The sequence below is a fragment of the Haemaphysalis longicornis genome, unplaced genomic scaffold, assembly GCF_048455015.1.
Source record: "Haemaphysalis longicornis isolate Haplotype H1 unplaced genomic scaffold, Haemaphysalis longicornis Haplotype H1 scaffold_5, whole genome shotgun sequence".
NCBI classification, from domain to species: Eukaryota; Metazoa; Arthropoda; class Arachnida; order Ixodida; family Ixodidae; genus Haemaphysalis; species Haemaphysalis longicornis.
This window is the reverse complement of record NW_027526385.1, coordinates 2,769,553-2,779,392: the sequence shown is the minus strand read 5'-3', so window position 1 is coordinate 2,779,392 and position 9,840 is coordinate 2,769,553. Positions and strand designations below refer to the sequence as shown.

Here is a 9,840-nt window from a genome sequence, read left to right as displayed (position 1 = left end):
GAAAGAGAGAGCACACCCTTACCTCGGCGCTGCCGATTGGAGCGCTATTTGCGGTTTCCAGCGGTGCTAATCGAAACCGAAAAATCGATGTTACCGGCCGTAAGTTGGCCGTTGCAGAAAAAAATAGGCAAAGGCTGCTGCACCCCGGGGATCCTTTCCCCCGGGGTGCTCCAGCCTCGCCCGATCGGGACTGGCTGGAGCGCCCCACGGAAGTGACGTCACCTGTTTTTTGTTATTATTTCTTGGATTTGGTCGTCGTTGTTGATCGCCGAAACTAGTACGAAGTACCATGCCGGCCGTGCAAAGCGGCCGTGCCGGCACTCATGTTTAGGTCGGCTGTGCTTTTCATTGTTTACGATGAAAAGCACGCGCTTTTTGTACGCGCCGTAAGCGCAGGGCGCAGGCTGATAACTCTCCTCTTTGGTACATCGGCTGTCGTTCGGTGTTGTATTATCTACGGCGCACCTGCGGGCAAGCTAGGCAAAACCACTCCGAGTGGAGGATTCGGAGGATTGTGTTGCACGTTTAAATTCGCCGGCTTTTGTAACCGCACTTCTTTCTTTCTTTTTATTTTGGAAGGTGTGTGCGCGCCCCATATCACGCAATCAGGTTTGATCTGCTGTGGCTCAATAGGGAAGAATGGGTCTGTGTCCTCAAACGTGGGCACTGGCTGAAGACTCTGCCGGCAAAGGTCTAAATAGTGTTGCACGAAGGCTGCTTGCGCTCCCATTTAGATCATAGAATCTGTGGCTTTTGTGGGGAGAAGAATAGGCCGAAGGAATACCTTTGAAGGCCCTCATTTGACAAGAGTTCTCTTGGGTCTAGATTACTGGTGCCCAGTGCACTTGATCTTCCACTCTGGTGCTCTATAGTACGCGCCGCTAAACACCAGCGTTTTTGTCCGTATAGTTTTGGCGCAGCAGCCTGAAATGTTTTGAAACCTCACCATACTTTCTGTGCATAAAAAGACCAGCAGGTGCCTTATTTTGGGGAGTGAAATCAGCACAGCTGGAACAAAAGAGGCCTGAATTATATTAGATGTGACAAAAAGATGTTTGGAGTAAACGCGTGTTAATATGCCTCTTTTCGTCGTGCCTACAACTCTGTATATTTGGTCATGTTGTACCAACTTTTCCGAGCTTAAAAAGTTACAAGGTACACTGCAGTGCTACAAGTATATACTGATCACAATTAAAGTGTCAAAAAATTTGGCTTCTGGCACAAGCACAACTTTGCCACCCTTGTTAGTGATGGCCTGGAAGTGGAAAGAATCACGCCGAAGCAGGAAGCACCGACCAATCCAGGAGATACACTGTACTTCATTTCACCAACTTCACACACCGTTGTAAAAATTGTGCTGGTAACTAATAAACAGCGAGAGCACAGCGCTGTACCACACGCTGGTAAGGGCAGCAAATGTAGCGCCAATATAGTCTCCCACATAAACTGTGCCCACAGCTCCTGAAAACACCAAATTGATAAAAGCGTTGTTGCACATAATTTGTATACAAACGTCATGTAAGTATAGTGCGCATGTTGCTTCTGGTCATAGCAGCAGCTGTCCAACAGCCTACCACTGCAAGTGATGAAGAACCGGCCAACCATGTGACGTTTGTTGTCCAAAAAGAAAGAAGCATACAGGCCTTCGTTTTCTGACAAGCAGACTGGATGCTCATCACGCTGAAGGTCCCCAGCAGTCAGAGCTGTGTGTGCGCATCCGTTTACTCGTATACGTGCTGCCACGTGCACCTGCAGCTGGCAGCACGTGGCAGCAAGGTTCCATTCTGCCAAGGTGCCGGTTTAGCGCCGTAGTGAGAGGATTTGGCTGCTGCTCTGGCGAAATGAGTTCAAGTACACCAGTCCATGCGTACAGCGGTGGCCCCGCCGACGCCACGTATATGTACGGTCAGTTTTCGCGTTTGATGTTACACCTTCGTCTTTAAAACTGGGGAAACTTGCACTAAGTGACGCAAGGCGAGCTGGAGGATTTCTTTTTAGATCCTCCTGAAGCACTGAATGACACACCACCACGTATTGCGAAATTTGTTTATTTGCGTGTTCCGTCGTCGCTTCTCACTGTGGCAGTAGTAGTCATCGTCATATAAGGTCCCTAAAATTATCGTCATATCCATCTTCCGCATGCATGACTGGCTGACCCGGATTGCTTTGTCCGCAGGCTTTCCCATTCCTCCTAAAGTGAAATGCGTCGGCACGCGGTAGAACCGGCTTCGCGAGCTGGGCGTCTGCGAGGTGTCTTGTGCTCATCCTTGTGGCGCAGACGTACGTGACTGTTTTCCTGGTATTTTTCCGAGCACCACAGGCAAGCCAGGTTGATGCCGCACGCTCATCGCAAAACGCGTGCACACGTGCGCGGTAAACGGTGGGAGTAACTATGACATTATGTTTTCTGATGACGCCGCACACATTACGGCCAGCAACGTATGGCGGCTGGTCGTAATTATTATTCATTTTATAATGGGCACAATAGCAGTATTGTCGTAAAAAAGAACTGCAGCTAAATTATAAATCCTAATTGTTGTATGCTAGTGACATGTTGCAAGAAAATCGGAAATGTATTCGCTCCCCAGCTGTACAAGTTGTACCTGCCCCATGAACCTTCAAATGCTGATTAGTGTCATGGCCAACACATGAGCCATACATGCTCAACTGTTCCCAAAAGGACTAAGCAAACACACAACCTCCAAGAAAACACATCCGGCATATTGGGAAGAAACATTTAAAATTGGCTCACTTTATTTGACCAACAACCAGTACATTTTGCTTTTATAGCCCACAAAAGACCTTCGCCAGCACTGCATTATGGGTGAAGAACTTTTCTGCACTTGGCTTTGGCAACAAGCAGAATGCACCAATATGAACTGGAAACACATATGACAAGCCACAGCTTTTACCAGCCCATTGGTTGCACTGGGTGTCAAGAGATAAAAAGGAAGAACCAGCAAAAATGCTTTAATGTATTTAATGTATGCACAATGATCAAACATTAATTCAGAGTGTAGAAAAACATCCCTTCCAGCATGTTCGGCTGATCAACCCATTTGTGATAGCCTTATCGAAGTGAAGGCAAGAACGAGTCCGTGGCAGGATTTCGATGTGGGCTTTAAGAACTGTAGGCTGTCTGCAGTCATAATTACTATTGTGCGCCAAACACCCTAGTACACTTAGTGCAGTGAACTTCAGCAATGAAAGTAGTCATAAGAAATTTTTATCGTATGGCGACTGTTGCGAATCCTAGTAAACCGTTACAAGCACCTGGCATGCTGGCAAGAGAGAGGTAGAGATAGTAAAAGATTTTTGAAAGGAGAAGAGGCCAGCCTGAGAAACTGAACTTGGGCCTGCTACTTAAATCCCACTGGGGCAAGGAAGGTACTGAGGGTATGAGAAATGACAGTGAAATCAACCAATGAACTTTGTACACTTAAAGCATGTATGGGGCGCAGAAACAGACTAATCACTGCATAATTTGCATAACTTATTTACCAATCATAAAAAAAAGTTCCGCAGTTTGTGAAATTTCACCACATAGACCCAAGAGTCCTGACAGGACAAGCAGCGACTTGACAGCTTGATATTGCTTCTTCGTGTCAGCCCACGTGCCAAAAATCTTTCGTTCAGACAGAGGGTAAGCATTCAAGCGTAGTAAGGCTGCTTCATGGTCTTTTCACCCACTAGTATACCTTGGTCAAAAACTATGCAAATGATCAATTGTCTCTGTACAGCCTTACACAGAAGGCAGTCTGGGATGTCCTCGCGTCCGATTGTGTGCAGATACTTTCAGGTCAATGCTACTTTAAGCCGCAGCCTGTGTAACAAGGTTTCATTGACTTCTGTGAAGTTGAGGGGCATGAGCGAGCCAGAACCTTTGCTCAGGATCAGTCCTGGGGAGCTGTTCCTGCCAATTCTGTGGGTCAGACCAATGCAAGGCAGCAGCTTGTGCACGGACTCTCTAGAGTATTGCATTGCTATCTTGTCTTATGATGTGTGTAGCCAAAACAGTGTATATCCTTTAGCCGGCACAAGGCAGCATTTCCTTCACAGAAAATTAGTTCTATAATTGTAATTCCACTAGCTAATTTCTAATAATTTTTTTCAAACAAAGAGCACGACTACAAAGTGTAACAAAGGGAAGGGACAGCAACGACTTCCAGCTAGTGCCTTGTTTGAAACGTATGACCCATATAAATACCATGCGCTTTATAACATCAACATAGCAAAAACAGCACGACGCCATGCTGCAACTTTTCTGCTACGACCCCCAGAAGCACTGCCAGCTTTCATGTCTGCAACCTCGTTAAACTCGGTTTCCCCTTGAGAACATGATTTTAGTGCTAAAGATGACAGACACACTTTACTGGTGCTTGCATCTATCAATCAAACACCAGCAAACGTCAGTTAATTTGAAATGATACGGGGTAAACTTGGAAGCTGGCACAACTAGGTGGTGGGAGTGGCAACAAAAATCTGTGCACAATACAGCCCTGTTGTGGCATTTTTCAGCACGGCGACAGTTGTCACACCGCCCTTGTTAACCTATATTCGAATCTCCTAATACTATGGAGAGACTTGTTGCATTGGTGGCGCACTGGAATTACCACTGTGTTGAACCATGGAGCCTGCCAGTTGCCATTCGAGTATGCGAGTCTGCCGATGGAAATTTTTCTGGCGACTGTTGCAATGCCCTGCAGTGCTTCATGAATTTCCTGCTGGCACAGCGATTCCATTCCACGCAGACAAACAAAATGCGCACAGGCCGCATGCAACAGGCATGTGTTTGTGTTGTTGTGTGGGAAGCAGGTTTGCCAACGGGTACCAGTCGGCTGCGCAGTAGCACCCAATGTATGCTTAGATGCAGATATACCTAGTGGGTCCACCTTGGTTCATTCCTCGGAGGAAAAAGCAACGCTTTCTCATGTTTCTCTGATGGTGCTTTTCAATGGCCTCAACTTTGCATTGCATTAAACAACGAGACAGAGAAATATTTTATGGATTTGCGAGCAGAAGGATGTTAGGGCTTCCATCCCGTGAGAGCCGTTCTTAGTCCAAATGCACTGAAACCCACAAGCGCCGTCAAAATTGCCCACCCCGGACTTTCACTACCGCCTTCACCATCGCTACAGTTACATCTGGATTTTTTTAATTATTAGTAACGATTAATTATTAACAGTGACTCTACATGGCTAGTCAGTGAGTGGAAGTGGTTTGGTTTGTTGGGTAAAAATCAGAACAGACTGCTTTCACTATATGTTGTGAAATGGGCGTGACAGTGACCCTGGCTCGTCAGTGAGCAGAAGTGGTTGGGTAAAAATTAAGCATGACTGCATTGAGGGGCAGACGAAGAGTGTGGAGCACGTCAGACATACTTTTAGCCTGTGTGATCAGTATACGTGGTTTGTGCCATTGAGAAATTTAGCAGGTATATCTCGTGTATTGTTTTTTACAAGTTTGTCCGACATAAGCGTTAAATCATACATTCATTTTAAAAGCAACACGAAGCCAGCAGGTGAGAAAGAAAAAGGTATGCTAGTAATACTAAAGGAAATTCAGGCTATTAGCAATGGTTCAGAACGACATGCAAACAATCTTTGCTAGCATGCACAGTAGCTGACGAAATACTGCAGGGTAACAGTAGCACATGCACACGTGATTACAAAGAGGGTTATGGCATGTACAGGTAAGTGTGTAAGCTTGATTTAGTGCTAATATGCTGCGTGCACACGTAAATAAAAATACCCTGCAAAAAAGATGAACAAGGCAATTGAGGTTAGAGCAAATAGAAACAACTACTACGCAGAGTCACCTAGATGGTATGCTTAGAATGTAGATATAACAGTTCAACACAGCACGTAGCATCTGTTATTGCTGAACCCACTGACGCATCACCTAGCCTGTCATAAATGGGCACGATCACGTACGTTTGGCGACATCGTAAATTTTGGAGCACACGAACACAACACACACGGAAAATGCCACAGTAACTCACGACAGATATCCGGCGCATTTTTTGGCCACGCTTGTAACGACAGGGATCACGGCAAGTTGAAGCGAACGAACGAAAACTCGCTGTCACTGCGACGCACCATTGCTAGCTGATGGGGCTCTAGATTATTCACGTATACACTCCTGCAGCGACACGAATCTGGACACTTGCAAGTCGAGTACGGAGCAGTATCAAAGTATTTGCCTCGCGTTGTGATACCGACACAACACCGTGTATAACAATGACTGTGATGATAGCATCGATGACTGCGGCGCCAGCAGCTTCACACAAACAAACCTCTGGAAAACTATGACGCACCACACACATCGGTCACGTTTTGAAGGCAACACGGTGCCTCGTACTTTACTGCACATTTTGGGGCAACATTTGGTTCTGATACGTACGTATTTGATATGAAAACATTGCGCTCTGCGCAAGCGCTGACCAGCAGTTCGCGTTGCTGCCACGAATAGTCATCGGACTTTGAAGACTGAATTACTGCAGAAGATACAAGCGCGGTGACACAGGCTTGGAGCTGAACACCTCATATGAAACGAAAACACAACGCAGCACCGCACCACTCGTGGGCGACTCCACACAACGCCGACGCTCGTAACATTCTTGCTTGCCTCGGCACCGCGCGAAGTCGGAATATTTGAAATAGGCCAACGGAACAAACTCGGAACAGACAAGCCCGTACTAGAGTGAACTCTACCCGTACGTATGCCAATACGGGGCCAAAATTCGCTCTTCGATGGAATTCGGCCTCTTCTCCATGCCGCTCGTCCGTAGGTCATCCGTAAAACCCGTGGTAAATCTATAAAAAGTGCTTTGTTTACATAACTACTTCTACGCGAGTGTCAAAAACCATAACCAACTCGAGTTTCGCAGAGAAAAATATAATGCAAACATCTACAAAGCATGTCCATGACGTCACGGTGACTAGGTGACGTCATATTAAAAGACAATAAACTCAGGCTAGAAATAAATCTTGATACTGTATTATTAGTGTGTCACTGCCAAAAATATATGCAATACTATTGAAGTAATTGCAATGTAATGCAATTACGCAATTTTTTTTGTTGACGTACGTCACTTCCGTGGGGCGCAGCAGCCAGTTCGGGGGGAATCGGCTCGGAAGCCCCGGGTTGCAGCAGACGCAGCCAAAAAAATACCAATAAAATGCCGACCGCTCGTGAGCGCGTGCCGCGCGGCGACCGCCGAGTGTCTTCGGCCCTCGCAGTGGCTTTAGCAAAAAATAAAGAACTTGCAAAAGCCTCAGGAGCGAGAAAATGGCGAGCGCGCATGAGCGCGTGCCTCGCGGTGACCGCCGAGTCCCCGGCTCGCGCAGTGACTTTAGCAAAAAGAAACTAGCTAAAGATGAAAAGACACCATTTTTGGGAGAGCTCACCGCGGCGGCCGCATTCTGTAGAAGAGACATGGCTACGAATGCGCGCCACTCCTCACCGAGACGACTTGCAGATCCCGTCACCGCTGCCTCGAGTATAATTGATGACAAAGAGCTGTTGGAAACTTAATCTTCAATGCTGAGAATAGCTTATCCAACACTCGCCGCGAAGAAGACGGTGACCTATTCGATGCATGTGATGACGATTACTATAATAGCCCCGCAACTATGCAAATAAACAATGATACTGAAGCCTAATGTGTGCGGCAATAATGCTCACCTACAACAACTTCGCCATTCAAGTCTTGCGCGTGAGTGCAAGCTTCCCTGAATTTTTCTGGTGCCTCGTCGCGTTCAAGCGGACTCTGGCTCGAGGTCTGGATAATCAATCGTCGACCGCCGCATCGACGCGTCCAGTTGTCGATGGGACTCTTAAAGGGACCCTGCAACACTCTTTGAGCAGTGCAAGTAAACCTGCGCGTCGTTTAGATTACACTGCCAGGAATGCGTACCTGAGCCAAATATTACACGTGCATGCATGAAGCGGTGAGCGCGCAAATCGCTGTGAAAGACGCGGAAAAACCAATGGACCGAGCTCCTTTCGATTGCACCCCTGGTATGGGACTGAACGACGTCATTGAGGCCATGGAAGCCTATTGGCTGATGGTGAGCTTCGCGGCTTATTTCTCGCATTTCCTGTGACGATCCGCCGTCGCCGGCGCAGTGTACCAACCTATTCTATGCCTGAGCCTGTACGCACAGTTTTGACGTTTCTTTTGTGTTTTGAGTGCGCGTTGAGTTTGAGTGACCCCTTTCAGCCAAATCACATGGCAACAAACGTTTATTGCTTCAAAAACGCCCTACCAGCCTGAGCGCGCACTTGCGAGCAGGCAGCCATGCTTGCTTTTCTGCGGCACCTAACCAGAAATTAGAGTGTACTAGAAGGAGTCTTCTAGTTCACTCTACCAGAAATAGACCCCTCCAAGTTTCGGAGGAAAGGGGAAAAGTTTCCGGCCTATCCGCAGTAGAAAACGCCGCGAGCCGCCCGCCTCTCCGGGAGAGAGCGCGCAGCTTTCGTCGCGTTGTCTAGGTCTAAGGGCCCTAAAATTTTAGGGACCTTGTCCGCGGTCGTTGAGAGGGAACAATTATGCGCGATTTCTCATCGCGCGTAGTTTCGGGGATAGTAATTGGATTTTCATAATTCTTGCGGGAGGAGATTGCTGGGACAATAGATTTTATTTTAAAATACATTCCGAGTAGTCCATAGTAAGTGTTGCAGGGTCCCTTTGATGATTTTAAATTTTTCGTCTATAGCCCCAACCACATGGAGCGATTTTGCAAGCGACTTGGGGAGCGACGCGACTAGCGACGAACTACTTTTCGCCGCGGACCAAAGCCCCTCTAGTGCACTGTAGTTCTCAGTAACAGGGTAGCGTATAAGGGGAGGAATGGCTGGAAACGCTGATTGGTTAACAGAAATCAACGCTCAAGAAGGCGATCCGTCTCCCTAGGCGACCCAGGGTGCCTAGGCGCCACCGCGCTGCGGCCGCGGCCGACCGGCCGAGCCTGGCGGTGCATTCATTCGGCTCCGGTGCTTGCGGCGGGCGGGTGCACGACGTGCTGCTCGCCGGTGCCCACTTTTTTGGCGCGAAAATTGCTTTGTCATCGCTCGTCGGAACGAAATCGTGGTTCTGCAGGAAACGCACAACAATCTCAAGGTAAGCAGTACATATTCCCGGCAAAAGGGTTTTGCCCCCTTTCTTTTTTTCAGCTGCAGCAGGTGCACGACGTGCTGCTCGCCAGTGCCCCTTTTTTGGAGCGAAAGCCCATCGGAACGAAATTATGGTTCTGCCGAAAACGCACAACAATCTCAAGGTAAGCAGTACATATTCCCGTCGAAAGGGTTTTGCTTTCATGTGTTTTGCCCTTTTTTTTTTTTTTTTTTCAGCTGCAGCAAAACGTGCCACCCCATGGCACGCCGTGATGGTTTTCGCGCGCTGAGCCTGAGCCGCAAGGACGGAGGTAAAGTAAAGCCTGCGCAGCAGCGATCTGCTAAAAAATGGACGTTGCGCGTGAAGCTGGTGGCCGTTATCTTTTGTTCTTTTCAAGAAACAGTCGCTCGCCTGCCGGAAGTGGCCTCAGCGACTAGCCAATAGGAGAGCCCCTACGTAAGCACGCAACCTCCGGTTTTGGAAGAGAACGGGGGGAAGATTTTGCAAATCCACGCAGACGGCGTTTGCGGTGCAGCGGAAAAGAAAGCTTTGCGTGGCAAAGCTTGTGTACACGCTGAAGCAGGGGCAAGAAGGCTCCCGCACACACTGGGTGAGACCCGTGTGGGGAAAACGACGTCGAGAAAGCGAATTCTTGACGGCGTTCATGTTGGAGCCGAGAGATGAGGCGCAGAAGGAAAAGCGTGCGCTATCGCTAACCCAAA

At 48.0% G+C, this 9,840-nt stretch overlaps 1 protein-coding gene across 1 annotated transcript; it reads left to right on the top strand.

The window, feature by feature from the left end:
* The first annotated feature begins 8,024 nt into the window (after positions 1-8,024).
* On the top strand, positions 8,025-9,562 carry LOC144138974 (uncharacterized). The gene is made up of 4 exons (XM_077671477.1): positions 8,025-8,072; positions 8,936-9,124; positions 9,178-9,281; positions 9,355-9,562. Exons 1-4 carry the CDS (start codon positions 8,025-8,027, stop codon positions 9,560-9,562), a joined length of 549 nt encoding a protein of 182 aa, XP_077527603.1.
* Positions 9,563-9,840: the final 278 nt, after the last annotated feature.